At 38.1% G+C, this 21,072-nt stretch overlaps 1 protein-coding gene across 1 annotated transcript in view; it reads right to left on the reverse strand.

The window, feature by feature from the left end:
- LOC139980687 (interstitial collagenase-like) overlaps positions 1–21,072 on the reverse strand; it is a 145,888-nt gene that overhangs the window by 12,088 nt on the left and 112,728 nt on the right. The window contains exons 2-3 of the mRNA XM_071992515.1: positions 8,544–8,658; positions 2,430–2,644 (exon numbers count right to left, since the gene is read on the reverse strand). Coding sequence (XP_071848616.1) covers positions 2,430–2,644; positions 8,544–8,658 — 330 coding nt within the window. The remainder of the gene's footprint in view (positions 1–2,429; positions 2,645–8,543; positions 8,659–21,072) is intronic.

The raw sequence follows: 21,072 nt of genomic DNA on the forward strand, positions 1-21,072 counted from the left end.
TTTGAGCTCCCTTTTGCTAGTTATTAACCTACCCACCTTCATTACCATGGCAACAAGCTTTTACAGTGTCACAAAAGTGGCAATTTGATTTCTAGGAATCATTGCAATGTTTCACTGAAGCAGATTTGCAAATTGATCACCATGCTCCAAAATGACCCACATCGGATGGGTCCAACCTATGTCGGGTGGGTCCGACCCACATCTGGTGGGTCTGACCCCACATTATATGAACACCAAAAGCAGCAGACTCAATAAACCACCAAACTGTAACATGATCATATCTTCCATATACATGACAATACATTATATTATGTTACATTACAACCTATATTACATTCACATAACATCATGTTTAAATGACATTGTACTATTGCACTGATTAGTACAGGCTTTGACAGTGTCACAATAATGGCAGGTTCTTTGGTTTTTCTACAATATGTTTGCAATGTTTCAGTAAAAACTTTCCAAGTGACCCACATCAGGTGGATCTGACCCACATTACTTGAACCACTATACCACTATAATAAGTTAATGAAATTGCACATGAAATAATATATATTACATTATTAAAATTGACATCAGGTTCTGATTTGCTATGCTCATGTTTTGTTACATTTATGGTTGTTATGTGACGTTAATGGTTATGTTATGTTATGTTACATTTGCTATAAAGATGAGATTGCATGTTTGCTGGATTGATCATATTAATAAACAACAAACCTACTCTTCCATCAAACTAGGAATATTATGTCAATATTTTGTACTTTTGATCAAGTATAGTGGACAAGGCAAATTGAAGACTAAAGAGTTGAATCAAACCATACCATTTGACATTCTCTCTGAACTCAGCTCTTAGTATGTTACTAAGAATTTTACTGCCACCTCAGTACATGCAGTGCCCACTCACTGAATTTAAGCAACTATCAATTAAACAACAATCAATTTAAAAACTATCAATTTACAACTATCAATTAAGCAACTATCCATTAAGCAAGTATTAATTCTACAGTGAACCAGAGCAAGTATGCACATTTTCACAGCTGCGCTTAAAAATATGCAAATTCCTCGTTTTTTTTCTTATTTTCACTGAACATTTTGCAGATTTCCCTCCCTAGAGCATAAACAGAAATTTGGGGCAAAAAGTTAAAATGAATAGTTTACTGGTTTAATGAAGTGTCACCTCCATTTTGACCCGGGTGAAATTGGCGATATCGAAGGAAATATTTTGCAACGACTAGATAAGAAATATGGTATAATTTATTTTCTTCATGTTGGGGCCAGCTGTATTAACACTTTGTCCTGTGTGAACCACTTTCATATTAACTGGAGCAGGACATGGTGTTTTTACTTTTAACCTCTGGTCTTTAAATATAACAGTTCCCATCCCACTAAAGAAATTCAATTTCAATGTTTTGCATTCACCATCAGGCCGGATACATATATGGAGGAAAAGTTCTTACATATCGGTTGCTAATATAAATCGTTAATTGTTACAACTGTGACTTGGTTTTTATTTTTTCAAAGATATATAAACTTTATACATCTACAGTGACCATTTGAAAAAAAAACACATCTGTTCTGAGTTCATCTCATAAAGTTTTGATCATAAAGTTTACCGTCAATTCATATGAAAGGTTAAGTTTCGCTTCGACTGATAATGAAAAACTAGAAGTTCGGAATGTTTTTCAGTTGTGCCCTTTTGTTGGAAAAGGGAATCAAATACAGGCTGCACCGAGAGTCTTTTGGTAACTTTGTGATTTCCACCATCACATCAGAGTCACATGTAGCCCTTTCTACCTCAAAGTCTGTACCCCTAAATTCCCCTAATTGCCCCCCTCAAAATCTGTACTACCCCTTCTCCCCTCAAGTTCTGTGCCCAATATACTATTGTTGTTACGTTTTTCATTTAGAAGTTTATTTATAATTTTCATCATTCCCATATATGCAGGGTGTAATTTAGTGGGTCTCAAATAAGGGATCATGTGTTCAAGCACCCGATGGTTCCTTTAATCATTTTCAACCAGATTGAACATTCAACACAAACTGTTGATTTATTCTTCCACACTGATATTGTAAGGAAGTGTATTAATTTATGAGGAGGATTATAGGTAACGTATAAACTTCAATAGCCTAGGAATTTGCCAAGGGAGGGGCAAAACTGTAGGCAAACTTTCAGAGCCATATGGTATTGCTAACTATCTAAGCTTAGCGCCACCATAAGTTGGCGCGAAGCGTACAAGAAAATTTTGGCTGAAAATGCCTCCCAAATCGCTGGAAATGGCACTTCTCAGGCCTTGTAAGTTGCATCTTAGCATTTTCTCTTTGAAATTACTTGCGATATCATAAAAACATGCAAAAAAAATATGCTCAAGGGGGGGGGGGCGGCTGCCCCCTTTGCCCCCCCCTTGGCTACGCGCCTGACTGCTCACCTGAAATGCCCTTCGAAAGGCCTCGTCCACATCCGCCTTGCTGAGTTGACGGGAGTATACGTTGACATCGTAGGTGAGGTGGGTGCGCCCCCAGCCTTCATAAGCCACGAACCTCCTGTATCGGGAGAATTCGATGTCGTTGGTCGTCACGTAGATGTCCGGGAGACCGCATCTCTGCTCGTTCATAGCGGCCAGGGTTTCATTGGTCATTGTTCCTAGAAATCAGGAATATAGACCCCAGTCATGCATAGATATATACCTGTTTGGTGAATTATCTCTCTGAGACATGATTATATAGGGATAGCTGGCACACCCAGTTTAATGGGACATTTATGTTTTTACTGGGTTTTTTTAAACTGTATTTTTCCAATTAGATAAAGGTGTATTTAGAACTGTTCATACTGTCAGTAATGTGCTTTGAAGCATGATATGAGAGGAAAGTATAGTCAGTGGTGACATTATAGCTGGCAATATACGTCACATACTGTGTACCATGGTACAGTGTCATTTACCTCACATACTGTGTATTTCAGAATGCCACAGTGTCATTTACCTGATACACTGTGCGTGTCAACTCATGTATCATTTACCACATTATTACCACAGTATTATGTATATAGGTTCATCATGTACACCTCACCCTATTTCAATAAGTAGTCAAACAGGTTTCCCTCTTTCAACTCATCATTAAATGCAGGCCAAATAATTCAGGCCAATATAAGTTTACCGATATTCGGTTTCTATTACGGCATCTGTGAACAATGTTATACCTGATCACGTTACAAATTTATAAAACAAAGAAAGCTGTTACTAACTGTGTCAGATCGAAAGAGCTATCAAAGTTTCAAAGGGAATTGCCAAGAATGAATGCTTAAAACGGAAACAGAATAAGAGTCTCAAATATTACGAGGAGCAGACAAGTAAATATAATTAGGCATTTCATAATTGGAACATTTCACCATCAGCTTATGTTGATATTGGTTTGTAGACAATTGAGCATATAGAAAACAAAAACGTGACTTTAACCCAAATATTCTTGCTCGTTGGGGAATTTGGTTGAAGTGGACTGTTAGGTCCCTAGGGCTCTCATGGAGAGCAGTAAAAAACGACAGAGGGGAAGAGAAAGGCGCAGGTCCTCACTGAAAAGAGAGCTGTCCATTTCATGTTTGAGGATCTATTAGATAACATGTTTATGAGGTTGATGACATATAATAATCTGAGACGATAATTTCAGGGGAAGTATGAGACAGCAGGTCAGCTCCACGCAGTAAATTCATGAAACCAAAAATGATGCAAGTGAAGTCACACAGACTACGCAAACTTGCAATAAATAAACCACATACTTTTTTCATATTTGCGATAAATGAAGCAAAATTCAAACAGATCTATGTACTATTACTATTTGATTGGAAACTGATGCAAATGTTATGACTTAATTCTTGGACGACTGAGCCTCGTACTGCCACACCCCACCCACCCCCCCCCCTCAAGATATATGATCGAGTGATTGCATTTATTTCTCACACAATAACATAAGTCCATATTATAATAATTGTGTTGTATTGCTATAATACTGACATGACAAGATGCATGAGTATTAAGCGGCTAGATAAAGGTGGGATGAGTGGGGTGGGGAAGGGCCCTTAATTATGTCCCTGCGATACATTATCCATGTATGGTAGAGAGCATTGTGACAATGTTAAAGATTAGGAAAAACTCGAGCAATGTGGCTAGCATGAACAATGACTGTACCAATGGCAATGGTCTGTACAAGCCCTGTCCACCCACCCCCTCCCCCTCACCTCCCATCATCAGTCAGTGGAAAATGGCTCAGCTGGGGTCTTTTTTACATCAGCAGAGAAGAATTAGACTATTGATATGTATATACAGCATAGTATACCGCCCCCTATTTCACTACCTCACACAAAAGATCATGAGTATGTAATTAACAAAACCCTTGTTTCTTGAGCTATACCTATAGACCTAATTTATTATTTATACATCAGCCTCATGATGCACCATTTGATGTCTAAACTTTTGTTCTTTCTTGCTGGGGGAGGGAGGCCCCCCATACCCCCTACATGGGAATGTCAACCCCAATGACCCCAGGGTAGCACTCCCTCCTTTATAGAATCGCTGATTGGCCTCTGGCTCTTCCATAAAGGGTCTGTCATATCCAATACCTAACATTAACAAGGAAAACAAATTGACTTTGGCCCCACCCTGCCACCCCCCCCCCCCGCCCTTTCACACCACACACTTAAAATCCTTGCAACTGCAATGGTGCCTTTAATTTGCAGTATACCGACGAGTACAATATTTACATGAGACCATACCATGGGGAACAAAATGAGGAATTTTTAATAAGAAAGAAAGCAAGTACTTTTGGTTCCAATATGCCAATGACCTTTTACCTTGGCTATTGGTGAAATTTCAGTACATCCAACGAAACCATGAATAATGCATTTACCTTCCTTTAATATTTTTGCGACCTGTGAGTTGAAAACAAGAAGGCCTAGTCTCTACCCATCAGCAAATGAGAATCAAAAGGATTCCATGATAGCTTAGATCACAATCCCCATCTGGTTTAATACTAACCCCTTAATTCTCTAATTAGAATTCTGAAGGAGCAGGAATAAAAATCAAACCGGTAATTCGAAAGCTCCACGAACATATAACAAAACCTCATCTTTTCATTACGAAGTATGACCCACGCTATAGTACGATTGAGTAATTACTGGGAGCTAAAATCGTTCATCGATTTCTCACACACCGACTAATCCGTCACACTCACCAATTGTATCTTTTCCCGGATGAATCAACATCAGATAGAGTTTCCAATTAAGCTTGCCTCTAATTTTATTAAACTCATCGGATTTCTAAACCGTGCTATCTGTTTCAACTTGGGTCAAGTGTGCTTTTTCAATTTACAAGTGGATTGAACTCGGTCTTTAATCCATCTGCACTGACATTAAATACAGTGATCTTCCACTAACTTTCAACCTCCCCCACCCCACTCCCCTCAACCCCCCCTCAACCCTCCCTCAACCCCCCCACTGATTTTATATGCACATAAACTGTTATTATTGGCAAGAACGAGTGGATCGATAAAGCACGAAACTGCTGACATATGATTCACTGTGTAAAGATCAAAATGATGTGACTATTACTACTGATGCGATGTTCTAGTGGATGAGGGCACTAGTATTGCAAGCAATGAAACCTAGCATCTGGGTGGTGGTGTGGTGGGGGGGGGGGGGGAGGTTTCGAGCCCTTAAGTAACTATAGTGGGTTTTCAGATCCAGCAAAAATCCACTCTTTTCCCTGATCTGAAATGAAGTTTCCAAATTGTTCACAAATTCCAAAATGATCTGCAACTGTAAATATGATAGCCACCGGGCATGAAGAGGAAGTAGCAGGGAAGTAATTGGGCCCCCTAGATTCCTTGGAATATTTGAATATGTTGATAATGGTGGCTATGATCTATTATAACTCTCCTACTTCTTTCCAGTTGGACCTATCTTTCTAATGTACTAATTCACTAACTGAGGTTCTATATGACAGCTAAAACACTTGTATCATCCATTTCACACATGGCACAAAAATTATGAACAATTCCAAACTCGGGCTAAAATATAAATATTTTAATTTATGAAGGAGAACAATTGACAACCTAGTGTAGTCAATTCTTATTTGGTTTTGGTTTCAAGAATGTTCTTATACAACAGTCTATGTAATTATGCTAGATGGTTTCTATGAGTTACATATATATGTAAATTATATTTGTGTGGTTATTGCATTTGTTTTGCCCACAGTTTATTTATTAATTAAATAAGTGTCCATCTATAGCCACCATATGTCATATATATGATGTACTTGGTGTCTACATTGATGGAATAAAGAAACAAAATAGTACTCTCTGCATGAGAGGAGTTTGAAGAAGCTAAATTAATGGAATTACAAAAACTTACAAGTAATCAGGAAGACTAAGGGAGATGGAGGAGGAAGAGAGAGATATATGAAGGAGAGGGAGGAAATTTGACTAGGAGGGATGGGAAAGGGATGGAGGGAGGGAGGGATGGAAGAGAGGAAAGGAGGTAGAATGGGAAAGGATAGATGAAGGATAAGAATCAAGTAAGAACAAAGGGAAAGGATAGGGTGAGGTGAGGGAGGGGATGGAAGGAAGAGAAGAGAGGAGGGGAGCAAGGAGAGATTGGAAGTAGAAGAAAGGGAGAGAGGAGAGGAGGAGAGGAAGAGAGGAGAGGAAGAAAGGAGATGAAGAGAAAAGATGAAGATAGGAGAGAAGAGTAAGAGAGGATATAGGAAAGGACAGGAGAGCTGAGAGTAGAGCTGAGAGGAGAGGAGTGGAGAGGAGAGGAGTGGAATGGAGGGAGAGTTCTAGGCATTGATGGGAGAAGACTGAATGAGATAACCGTGGAATGATAGAGTGGAGAGACAAAAACCTTATTAAGGAGAAATGAAAAACTTCATCTTCGATTGGAAAATGTGCACTTTTGTCCAGAAATCCAGGAAAACATACAAGTCTTCCTCTCACTTTCTCCTTCCTTCAACAGCTTCTTAATTGGCTATTTGCCACTGAATGGTAAAGAATAAATTTCCTGAAGAATGAACATTCCTCAAAGTCTGCTATCAATACAACTCAAGTCTGATAAAGTGACACACAAAGTTTCTGGGATCATAGAAACGTCCTCACTGAATCACTGATATGCCTGCCAAATATTTATGTCTCTTTTAACCAATCTACGATCAGCTTTTACAAACTATCCGTCCATTCATCGTAATATAATAAACCGTTCAGGATCCTGGAAATTTGTGCCGTCAGCTCAGTCGACCAGCCTGCTGTCATATTGTAATTTATTTATTTTATTTATTTATCACGACCAATTCCACAGTTTGATTGTATACACGTTGCTCATTCTGTACCCTTCAAAGGAACAGTTAAAACACTAACATGGGTGATAGAAAAACCTAATGTTGCTAAGGGCAACAAAATAGAAAAATGAAAGGGGTGGAGGGATTAACAATATAAACGGCATGCAATGAACTCCATAAAATTCACATGAGAGTATAGGTTTCCTTTCTCAATTAAGTTTTATAACTAGGATGATGCCATACTGGAATATTGAACCAGGGGTGTAAAAAGGAGAAAAAATTAATTCAAGGAAATATATAGGATATGGGAAGGATATGTTGCAAAATGAAATAGAAGAAGAAGAATGTGAAGAAGAATTTGAAGAAGACTTTGAAGAAGAAGAAAAGTCTCTTAGCAGTCTGCAAAGCTGTTAGTCTCAATTATGAGCTACTTACCATCCTATAGGCTATCGGGCGGGGGAGGGGGACTGGGGAGGGGGAAGGGTGGTTCAAATGGTAGTGTGTGATCTGCATTTACGTTACATATTTAATATCGAGTGTGAGGTTCAAAACAGTGCTCATGCTCTAATGAGCATGGGAGTCGTTTGATTAGGACCTTAAACCTTGTATTTTGTATTTTATGCGTACCAATTGGCTAGACCTTTATGTACTGCCCCCCTCCCCCTGCTGTTAAACTCAAAGCCTTGTCTACCTTTAAACATGTAAACAAGTCATGATGTTTCTCAGGGATAAATGTGCAACAACATTTAGTCTGCATATTTTCTGGTCACCTCATGGGGTACTTTGGTGACCATTAACAAATGATTTTAACTCCCCCTCTCCCTCTTCCAATCCCCAATCCCTCCAAATTGCAAGACTGATTTGCAGACTGGTAAATCCACTGCTCAAAATGTTGCCAATTGTTTGTGATCGGCCAAACGGATGTAACATAGAAAAAGAAACCTTTTCTGACAGTACCCAACCCCTATATTTTCACCCTGCAATATTCGACACCATGTTCAAACGTGACTCCTCGTCATGTGTGAAGAGAAGTTGATTTACACCTCAAAGAACACAAATAATTGCCTGCGAGAATAAACACTTCCGTCTACCAGTTAAATAATCTCAGCAAGAAAAACAGCTTTTACTTATATCTATATATTTGTATATATATATATCTGACATTGAAATTGTAAAATTAGATCTCAGGTTTTTACGCAAATATTTTAAGGCGGCTCTCACCGGTTACCGAGAGACTAAAGAATTTCTGAAAGTTTGTCAGCGCTGTGGTGAACTGGTAAACATCTATGGACGAATCTTCACCCCACGGGGCGAAACCGTAATCTTGGAGATAGGCCTGTGAGAAAAATGAACGGAGAGGAAACGTATTCAAGGATGATTATCGTTGATATGAATAATAACATTCAACTTCATGAAAACTTTACAATTGTGCCCAAAAAAAAAAAAAAAAAAGCAATTATGAGAAAGGCAATCCTATAACAAAAAACAAAATAACAAGTGAGGAACATAACTTCGTTTTCTTCCAATTTACGTATAACCATATTTTAATGACATTAAGAGAAATATCTTGTACCGTAAGTTGAAAATTGTATTATAGTGGGAAACCGGTTTTGAATGATGGTCCTGGCCATATTTTATGACAGATAAGAGAAATATCATGTACTGTTAGTTGAAAATTGTATTATAGTGGGAAACCTATATTGAATGATGGCCGCAACGGTCAAATGAATTTGAACACTCGATGAAACGAAAATGTAAGGCTGATTTTCTAGTGCTAGTTTTATCAAGGTTTTGCTGGTGATGTTTGGAGGCAATGACCACATTTAATGTCCACTCTACTAACTGTTCACTGGTCACCTGACAGGTGACATCCATAAATTAACTGACCGGGGCGGGGGTTGGAGTGGGTGGGAGGGGGGGTATCACAAACCAGCCAATTAAGTTCATCCTTGCTGGTATTCTTGGGGTACCAGTCAGGGACATTTGATGAGAAATCATTGTTTTGTTTTATTTTCCCCCACATGTGTTTATGTTTTAATTACTGTTGTGTATGGTTGCTGAATATAAATTAGCTGACATGCATGGCAGCCTCAATGAACAGAGAAACTTCGGATTCTGTTGCTGTTAAGTCCTTTTCTGTTCATTGCTCAGTGTTGGTCTTATTTTCACTTACTGACTTGCTATTCTGTGCTTCTTGGTTTTTAGTGCTTTCAATAATAACATTCAAGGAAACTGTATTCTGCCTGAGTGGCTTTTATGTATCGCCTCTCATACAATTTCAACAAGGAAATGGATATGGTTATTATCAGAATGCTAACAGATGAGCTCAACATACGTTTCTTAATATTATTATTATTAAACAAAAGTGCGTTCTTCTTTTTCAGGAAACATGTGATAGATCAAAAAGATAAAGTGAATAAGGCAGCAACTTTGGGTTCAAACAACTGATCAACTTAAGCTATAAGTTGAAGCTTAAGTTTGGAAATTATTTTCCGTGTCTAATAAATGAACACACTCCTCTCTCCCTCTCCCTCTCACGTTGTGCTTGCAGTTTGTGAGCAAAAAGAAAGGTTTTAACCGAAAATGACTGCTTTTTATGTTACTGATACTGCATTATGACTACGAAGGAACTGCCACAAAGTATCTTTAAAAATGACAGGTTGTGGGCTTTTGGCTTTCTCTGTTGCTCAAATTTCCTTTGTTCACTATCTTGTAATATTCCCCCTCCCTCGCCCCCAACCCCCCCATCCCCAAGTTTAGTTTTGTGTTTGTGTTTTCTCATCCTTTACCCTCATGCACCCCTGCCATGCTCTCTCTTCCTACAATATACTGAATGTAAGCTCTGGTATTCTTCCAAGATTGAGGTGACCACTGATTAATCATATAGGCCTAAAAATGTTTTTTTCTTGGGTGGGAAGGGGGGGGGGGTTGTTAGATAGTTATAAAGCTATATAGTAGACTATTGCAGCTGTCATAATTATTGTCACAAAAGAACATGGATTGTTTTATAATTTGTACAAAGTGTTTAGCACAATTGTATGAACCTTAAAACTTGCACAGGCGTTATAGGTTAACCTGGTGTGGATTTTTTGCTATGCGTGTGTCTTTATTTCACAGGGAAACAAAACATTTCATTCGGGGGGGGAGCCATTTTCCCCCAATGCTGTCGACTTTCCTCTGTCCCTCCCTCCCCCTCCAATCCCCTCCCCCTCCAAATAATATGTGATGCTCTGACACATGCACACAAATTACATTGGTGTAATCATTTTTTCTGCTTAGTAAATTCTGTAATTTCTCAATATCGCCTTATAGTAAAAGTTGAGAGACATTTCATATCTCTGTTGATTTTATACTATACATTACTTGCACTGCTTGTACTGATGTTGCTGGATAAAGCCACAGCAAAACAAGTAATAAACAGGTTTCAGGGCCAAAGACATGTGACACTTATGGGAAAAGAAATGAATATAAATCTCAATAGCATCTTTGTAACTACTTCACCGTTCTTTGATGTATCTCTGACTCTTTTTCCTGTTTCAAATATCAACCCTTAATTTCTAGTGGCTATATCCAATGCAACACATTGGGTGTATGGTTAAATCTCATGCCATTCATTACAATTATCTGTGTTTGTTGGAAATTTTTTCTTTCCTTGTCAATTTTCTTCTTGAAATGTGATATACAATTGGGAATGTTTGTATAAAGCAGAACAGCTCCAACTTCAAGGTGTCATCCAAATGAATTTTTGTATTTTAATATTAAGAACATTATTCCTTCATGTGTGGATAAATGGTTTGAATTAAATTATTAAAAAAAAATCTAAATATAAACATTTCAGTTCACTACATGCATAGATTTGCTGAAATTTCTCACTTTTAAACTTTTTGCCCCCTACATCACAATACATCATTTTTCTCACACCACTTTTGTTGGCCTATAGATAAGTTTCATCCCAAAAAAAATATGCACCAAAATTAATTTTAATAAAAATAAAAATGATTTGCATCAGTGACATAAAAGCTAAGAGTGAGATTTTTTTATATTCACAGCCCTACGGGAAGTCTATACACATTCCTGTGTACTGTATGAAGGCCAAGCTTAGAGTGAAATCAGATCGAATCTGACCAATGTGCTGCACTGACGTCACGTCTCGTCCTAAGTCAGTGTTAGATTCAAATTTTCTGGCAGGACGGGCCAACATTTCAAGCACTCTATCATGGAACTAAGATATATCACAGGGCAATTAGGCAATTAGGGCGATACAAAGACAAAACGTGATATGACCGAAAAGACTGGATCCAATTATTCACTAAACAATTCCTTTAAAGCAGCATTTTGCGTTTGGTCGCCGTTTTCTACTTTTTTGACATGTCCATCGAGTTTTTTACATATATCAATCACAAAACAGCAAAATTAAGATATTAGCCAAGTTTTTCCCTGCCAACAACGTTAATTGGCGAGAAATTAAGGATATTTGCAGATAATGAGAAAAGTGTCCACGACAAATTCCACTTTTTAAAATTAATCGCATACAGTTCCCCCAAACCCACTAGTTTGAATTCAACCAATCAGAGATGCAGGTTTAGTTATGAGCCGTTGCTAAAAGCAGATTCAAGACTTTGCATTGGTACAACCAGGGATTTGTTATGGAACTCCCTGGTACAACTGCCATATAGACTGTACACAAATCAAGCATGGTGTTATATTACGTATTGGTCAATGACATTCGTAGTGTTTAAATATTCATATTATGGGCGAGGTTTATTGGGATCCCAACGGAAAATATCTTGGAGAGAAACAAAGTTGAAAGTTGCAAATTTTTCGACTTTTATGCCACCATTTGAAGTAAGATTTAAATAGATAAGCTAGTTATGTATGTCATTATGGCATCGTGGAGTCAGTGAGGTTGAGAAATATCATAGAAAAGGATGCAAAATGCTGCTTGAAGCTGACCAACCAATTTGTTTCCATATATTAGTCAACATTGAAATCCATTAGCTGTATAATCCATCACATGCTATCACTCTGTCTTATCACAGCTGAAATTGAAAAAAGCAGATATTTCTCCAACAGTTAGATGTTATCATGTGTGGATCCATGCAGCTAGGGGAGGCATGTTGGGGCCAGAGGTGTGTGTGGCACACAAGTATAACCTTTTGTGTTAGTAGACATTCCATTATTGAGCCAACTTTTATACATGACAAATGTCACATCATGAAATGTTCACATTTATATATATCACATCATAAAATGTTCATATTAATATGTCACATCATGGAATTTTCTTACATATCAACAATTTTCTTACCAAAGAACGATTATTTTGCATTTAAAATTTCCATAAAAATCACATTAAACTGTTTGCTTAATTATATAACTTCTCCTGACTGTATCTGAAACAAAAACAATTAATTGCAGACAAACAACCTTCTCTGTACCCATGGATTGATTACAGGGAGGGACTGGCGGGGACTGAGCAAGTTTAAAACTGACGAAAACTGATAGAGTTCATGATTACTTCCGTTTTGAATCATCATTTTACTAAAGCCAAGTTTGGTAGGCGTAGTGCCACCATGGGTTGGCGCGAAGCGTACAAGAAAATGTTGACTGAAAATGCCTCCCAGATCGCTGGAAATGGCACTTCCCAGGCCTTGTAAGTTGCATCTTAGCATTTTCTCTTTTGAAATTACTAGCGATATCATAAAAACATACAAAAAAATATATGCTCAAGGAGGGGGGGGGGGGGCGGCAAAGGGGGCAGCCGGCTGGTAGTTATGCAATATGCAAATAAACTACATTGTGGTCTTTTGTAAGTTTACAAATAAATGAACTGTCAATTAGAAACATATATGCCTGATCTTGAACTTTTCACCAAATGGATGCTTACTAATATCTCAAGTGTCAAATGAGAATTGAATAATTCGTTAAAAAAAAAAAAAAAAAAAAAAAAAACTTTTCCACCAAAATTTCATTCGTTATTTCAAGATATTTCACTTGGAAAGTCATGATGAAGCTATACTGTGCTATATTATCAAATAGTGGATAAGCAGTTTGCTAACAGTTTTGTTTTATTTTGATATTATCAAATAAGTAATACTTTTTATGCACAAAAACTTTCACTACTACTGCAACAACAACAAAGGTTGTCATCTTTATGTCATACCCCCAAATATAAAGGGTGCATGGCAGACCATGGACCATGGGTTCCCCTCTTTGCACACACCAATGCTGTGCAGAAATTCAACCTAGAATGTGCAAATATTATACATAGCTTGGTTCTAATTAATGATGCAAAACGTTTATACAAAGCCAGTGCTATAATATGCAATGTTCAATACATTAGGCCTGCATAAAGCTATGCTTTGTAAAGACTGTCTGAAGAGTCACATCCGAGATACATATATATTATTATTTTTTGATGTATGTATCAATGAAATCTTCACAGCTGGAATTAATTCTCCTATTCCACATGATACGAGGAAAATTTAATATCTCGCATGGCGGGCTGTGCAAAGTGGGAAAAATTGCTATGCAAAAGCAAAGATGTGTATAGCAATTTAAGGTTTTGCAAGTGGAAACCAGGGCGTAGCCAGGATTTTCAAAGTTGTAGGCACGACTATCTGAGCGGAGCGCCACCATCGGTTGGTGCGGAGCTTACAAGAAAATTTTTGGTTTTACAAACCCCCCAGATTGCCGGAAACGGCCCTTCCTGAGTGTTCATTCTGGTTCCCTGGCCTCATGCTAACTTGAGACACCTCATTCAATGTCACCTTTAAACCCCAAAACAAACGAGTCAAAATAGTACGTAATGCAATACTACATATTGTATTTAAAATTAGCAAGGGACATGTACAGAGTAGTCTTACTTCTGATACTTAGTAGATACAAAGATAGGCCAGAATTGTCTTTGATACAACTATAGCCAGTAATTGTCTTTGTTACAACTGTTACTAGAAAATTTTTAAGTTAGCCTAATAAGAGAAGGCGAGAGCTATCCGACGATTGCCATCTGATGCAAATTTCTTCAGCACAGCATCAACGACAATTGCAAAGTCTCTGTGGATGTCAGTGACGTAGCCAGAATTTTTTCAGTGGGGGAGGGCACTGGGTGGCTTGACCATTTCCTGGGAGGGCGTCTTGTTACTATCTAAGCGGAGCGCCACCACGGGTTGGCGCGCAGCGTACCTAAATTTTTTAGCTAAAAGGCCTCCTAGATCGACGGAAATGACACTTCCCAAGCCTTGTAAGCAGGGGCGTCAATCCGATTTGAAACGTGGGGGGGGGGCGGACGTAATTGATTCGAGTATTCCGGCCGCAAGTACTATCTAAGCGGAGCGCCACCATCAGTTGGCGCACAGTGTAGCAAGAAAATTTCAGATTTCAATATCTGCCAGATCGCTGGAGATGGCACTTGCCAGGCTGGATAGCAGCCATCTAGTTGCGTGATTTCGGGAGAAAATTAAAAATTCGTCACTTAGGAAATCTGCAATAAAGTGCATGTGGCCTTAATTTTTGGTGGATTATTTCTGTTTTTAGTGATTCCAATTGACATCAACATTAGAACCCAGTGCAAGTTGACAAATGATGCGGCGAACTGGTAACCCCAGCCCCATTTTGCCAATGTTTCAGGATAGAATACCCCTCATTTGTTCAAACCCATGACAACTAACAATCTGTTAATAAATTTACTTCGAAATGGGCACATTATATTGCACCAAGTCGGTCAAGGAATGACCCCAGGCCCTCAGATATAGGCCTATAGGAACGATGCCACAAAATGTCCACGGACATATACTATAGGCAAAGGAAGCTATCCGTCGCGACTGCATGTGCGACTGCGGTCGAAGGGTCGTTCATGAGTGGTCATCATGGAGATTTGAGACCATTCAGACCAATGATATATTTTTCGCAAATGTAATTTTTGTCGACACCCAAAATCCCAGTGGGAGGGCGACTGGGGGCGACAAGCTTTCATGGGGGCTGTCGCCCCCACGCCCCCTGGCTACGCCACTGGTGGATGTGCATGAGTGCCAAACCGATGAATCTCTCTTCATTCATTGTATGGTTTTTTTTAAACTACGCATGTAGTTTTTTATTCTGCGCATTGCGCTTAAAGACCTTTCAGCAGTTGCCGAAGCTATTGGCATGGTTAATCATGATTAGTCTTAACTAGATGTTAAAAAATCCTAGTCTTTTTCGGCGGGTAGAGTGTTGAATGAAACGGCACGCGATAGAAATGACAGCCTAGATGACAGAAGAATAGGTCACCTAATTTAGCCATATTCTTGCTATGTTCATTTCAATAGTTTTTCCTGTCTTTACTCTTAAACTCGTCCCGCAAGCTTATGGATTTGAATTATGGGTGTTTTAAGAAAAAAAGATAACTTGGCCAAAAAAGTTTTAGGCCCGGGCCTACAGTTCTACATACTGGCTACGCCCTGTAGGCCCGGGCCTACAGTGCTACATACTGGCTACGCCCCTGGAAACATGTAGGAACCACTCTAGAATCCTAATAGTTTGACATTAAATTGTGGACTAACGTGATAGATAATACTGACAGATAGAATGACATATCATTAAATTATCTAAAACTACTTAGAAAAAAGAAGAAGAACGGAGCACATTTAATTCTTTCATTCACTCTGGTGCTAATGTTCAGACAGATATTGCAAGTAATAGAATAGTCTGTTATGGGTAAGTGTGACTACTTTATGTGTACATGATTATTATCTATAATATATTGCTGTGTATTATCAGCCAACTATCGCATGATTATCGTCGACCATCTGTGTAGTTATTGTGTACGATATAAGAGATTTTTTTTTTTTCAAGTTTCAAATATCTGAAGCAAAAACATTAACATGGAAGGACATATATATACATATAGATCTACATCAATTCAGTCTTAAGATGTGTTCACATTAAACCAATTATCTATCATATTCACATGCATTTTGCTTTCCAGTTTCAAACATCTGAAGCACACATATATATATATATATATATATATATTTATATACATATATATACATACATATATCTATATATACATATATATATATATATATATATATATATATATATTATTGTATCTCACTCGAGATCCAGCCTTTTTCTAAATGCAGAACACTGTTGTTTAACAGTTTTTCCGTTATTCCTATATATATATATATATATAGGAATTGTCAATTCATTCTTAAGATGTGTTCACATTCAACCGTATCATATGATATTCATATACAGTCACACACACTTTAAATGGAACAGACATTATTAACAGTATTCAGCGATGTGTATAGACATCATAATAATTACCTCAGATATTATAAAGTAGCTGACTAATTAGATTGATGCTCGGGGCATTACACATCATCAAACGATTATCTACATTTTACCGTTCGATTACTTCATATCTTTGTATAAGAATTAATTACGCTACTACGCTGCACCTATAGTAGTCAATTTATTACACAATCTAGGTTTTTTCTTTCTTCTCCTTAATTCTAGTGTTTTGTTATACAAGCCTGACAGTCTGATCAATACATTTGCCAAATGGAGTGGAGTTTAGGTAATAATTAACATTTAATCCGTGGAAAAAAGGAAGCAAATTACTGACAGCCAAAAAAAAAATTCAGTCTTTAGTTTGAAATATATATATTTAGATATATGTATATATGCATCAACACAGAAAAATGTATAAGCTCTTTGATAATGATTGATAAAGGTAAAGGTATAGTAAAGGGGAGAAGAAAAACAAATATTACGATGGATACTTATGGAAGGAAATATGAAATGCGACAATTAAATTAGGGCATTAACATGTGGTTTGGGTTCATTATCCTGAGTAGAGATGTGCGCTTGAATTAGGAGCGTACATCGCGTTAAGCTCGCTACGATTTGAACGTCGCAATAAACCTGTGTAATTAAATCGCTGACTGGTTAAGAACTTTCAGTTCAAGATTTTCAGTTGCAAATTGACTGTGACTTGGAGATTTTTGTTCACTTTTTGCAATATACCATTACGAAATAATCTTTTGGGCAATGTGTCAAGAAAGAAAAAAATGCAGAAAATCTTGCTCTGCAGACCTGTAGTGCATATTGTGTGTGAACCTATGGAGCACTGCAGCCTGGCTGAGCCTGGCTGCAGCCTCCTCAGCATATTTCTTATACTTGATAAATAGTGCATATTGTGTGAACCTATGAAGCACAGCAGCCTGGCTGCAGCCTCCATAGCAGCCTGGCTGCAGTCTCCTCAGCATATTTCTTTTACTTGATATATAGTGCATATTGTGTGTGAACCTATGAAGCACAGCAGCCTGGCTGCAGCCTCCATAGCAGCCTGGCTGCAGTCTCCTCAGCATATTTCTTTTACTTGATATGTAGTGCATATTGTTTGTGAACCTATGAAGCACAGCAGCCTGGCTGCAGCCTCCACAGCAGCCTGGCTGCAGCCTCCTCAGCATCATTCTTTTAAAGTAAAAAAAGTAAAAGTAAAGTAAAGTACTTGACATGGTACCCTATAACAATAACAATACATTATTACAAGGTCTTGCTTGTAATCTAGCTTGAACTTGAAAAACAAAGAAGCCACAACTACGTTATCAAGGACCATGTACCCAACAATCTCATTTTGATGTGGTTAAATTATTGGGTAATGTTACAGATAGCGACGGAAGCACTACGTTCCATGCGTTAAAAATAAACATAAAGCTGCATGCATCTTTAACTGATATTACTGTTACACATACAAGGGTACCTCCTTTGCGGGGCTGTTGTAAAACTAGTGGAAGGGGGTGTGTGGGAGAATGTGGAGGAGGTTACTGTGTTAATAAATTGGTACTTGAAATGATCATGCACTTAGGGTGATGAACAAAGCCCCAAGAGGGGTATAACCTAGAGGATTTTTACAGCAAAAAATCTCAGATGGATAAATTTAAATTATGAATTATTTGTGCTATATTGGCGATACATTGTAGCCTCACTGAATGCAAAAAACCCAACAAACTCCTCCCCATGCAGAGTGTGACCAGGGCATTACATGACACCCCAGCACCCAACATGGCCCAATGCCTCTCCCCTTGTATAGTTTTGCAAGATGGGATGGCAGATCAGAAAGCTATAATACTTACTTCTGTAAATTCTTTTGTTACTAAATTGCTAAACAATGGCCATACATCACTTGTTAATGACCCTTTATCTAGCGCAAGATTCCCTCCCCTCCCAACTGCCCACCCCCCCCATTACAGTGGACATGCACTCGATATATATATATATATATATATATATATATATGTAAATATATAGATATATATATATTTATGTATATACTTATTTAAGTATAACTCTTTCTAATTGACTCACTACAGTTTACTTCCATTATTTATTTTCTTGTTCCCTTGCATTTTAAATCTAGTCAGTCCTAAACCATGCAGACAAACCAGACCGGATTTAAAAAAAAAAAGGAAAAAACAAAAAGAGGAAATTCACATCTGATTTGTCCAAAAGAATAAAGAAAAAAATGTTGGCATAAAACTACAGTCGGGGAGACTTTCAGAACCGACAAAGACTTTAAGCAAACATTTGAGCATGATGTACGCAGCGATGATGATAGATGATAATTTGGATGTGTCGTGTGAGCTCAAGGAAATCAAATGGGCAATTTATTTGTAATCCAACCTTTACTGTTTAAAAGGGTTGCTGCAAAATCACGTCAAATTTATGGCAGACTGAGAAAGGAGAAGAGGAACTGGTGATGGAGTTCACCGTCACTGAAATTTGCAAGGAACTTTGTTTTCTGTAATTCTGCATGATTTTCTTACTTTTTGGCTAAATGATATACAATGCACCGGGGTAGTGATCTCTATGGACTGGTCTCTAATTATTATGTCCAAAATTTCTTGAGGGTGACCAAAATCAAAATAAAATCCACATATAAATAAAGGGCCCACCGATCATTGAAAAAAAGTAACGTAGTTTAAGGAATCATTTAATTGGCTTAATGTTTTTGCGAGTCTCTTCGAGGATCTGCAAGTTTGCAATTTTTCTTTTAATGCGTTAAATTAAAGAACCCAATTAGTTCTTGAACTAATCAATTTTTACAATTCTTTTCAGGATTTCTTAAATGGTGTGAAGACTCGCGCAAAAAGAAACGTATAATGCCGGTAATCTGACCTAGTTTCGAATGACGTGTAACAGAAGTGTTAGACACCACCATCGATCCCAGAAAATACGCACACAGCTTGCTACTGTACCTTCGGTAATTAGACACTAGTGTACAGTCAATACATACAGCTGCAGTCAATACCCACAGCACAGTTATAAACGATACAGGGATGGACATCTCAGGTCCAGCTAAAGATAACAAGGGCCGGTATCACGTTTCATTACTGTCTGCATTTTGTAGCAACAAGCAGAAAACTTCACTTGCAAGCAACTGAAAGTTAACTTGTTCAGAGCGCGGCACGCGGTTTGGGGCGAGTCTTCAATACCTTTAACACAAAATTGTAGTCTTGATATTTCATAGTCCAAGAACAATGAGCATGCAATGTCTCTTTAGTAAAAGCTTATTCCAGTTTTGAAGATAAATCACATTTAAGAAATGCTTCATCTAGGGCATGCTCCTTTAAGACTAAATTGATGATGCCTGTCTGGACTCTGACTCCATGTTTTGCAGGCCTCAAATTGTCTATCCTTTCCTCTTATCAATTCTAATATGTCAAAACCATCCCTCTTAAACCAGAGTTCATATCAACAGATGACATTCAACACCATTTAATTGTCCTTGACAAATTTGTAACATATGTCATTTGACACCATGTTTACCACTGAGATTTGTGTTATGGTCTATGTATTAGACTACAGAGTCCAGTCACTTTAACTGATGAACATCAGCTGTCTAAATTGACACCAAGTTTACCACTGAGTTTTGTGTTATGCCTGCATGAGGAATTGAGGTATTAAATGATCTATGTATTAGACTGCAGAGTCCAGTCACTTTTACTGATGAACATCAGTGGTCTAAATTTGACACCATGTTTTCCACTGAGTTTGTGCTATGCCTGAGGAAACTGATGGTCACTTAAACTGATGAACATCAACATGGGTGCAGATCCTGGTGGGGACAGCGGGACGCGTCCCCACCAACTTTTTCAGTGGTGGAGACATGATATACCGTGTCCCCACCAATTTGTCTTGACCAAACGCTGTATTTCAAATTCCCTTGTATTTAACTTTGGCGCAGTTAGATCCAGCATTGTGCAAATGACATGCAGCAGTTCTCATTTTATTACATTATCCACAGTTGTTAAATATAGGACGGAAATCGCACTTGCGGCAGTCTATTGTTGTTTTTTGGGAGAAGACCCCAGACCCATCACAAAGTCTATTTGGATTATTTGTCCACTGATTTTTTTTCTGCAGACGCCCATGTACTTCCCCAAACTAAATTTCTAAGCCTTAAGGAGGTTTGGGAGCATCATTGGGTCTGGGAAGGGCTTATTTCCGGCGATCTGGGAGGTATATTTGCCAAAAAAATCTTGTTTTTACGCTACACGCGAACCCATGATCGTGCTCCGCTTAGATAGTTTTAGAGAACAGACACGTGTCCCCAGTTTTGTGTTGCGTCTGAGGAATTGATGTATTAAATGGTCTATGTATTAGACTACAGAGTCCAGTCACTTTAACTGATGAACATCAGCTGTCTAATTTGACACCATGTTTTCCGCTGAGTTTTGCTTTGGGTCTGAGAAAT

This window comes from Apostichopus japonicus, chromosome 15 (assembly GCF_037975245.1).
Source record: "Apostichopus japonicus isolate 1M-3 chromosome 15, ASM3797524v1, whole genome shotgun sequence".
Taxonomy (NCBI): Eukaryota; Metazoa; Echinodermata; class Holothuroidea; order Aspidochirotida; family Stichopodidae; genus Apostichopus; species Apostichopus japonicus.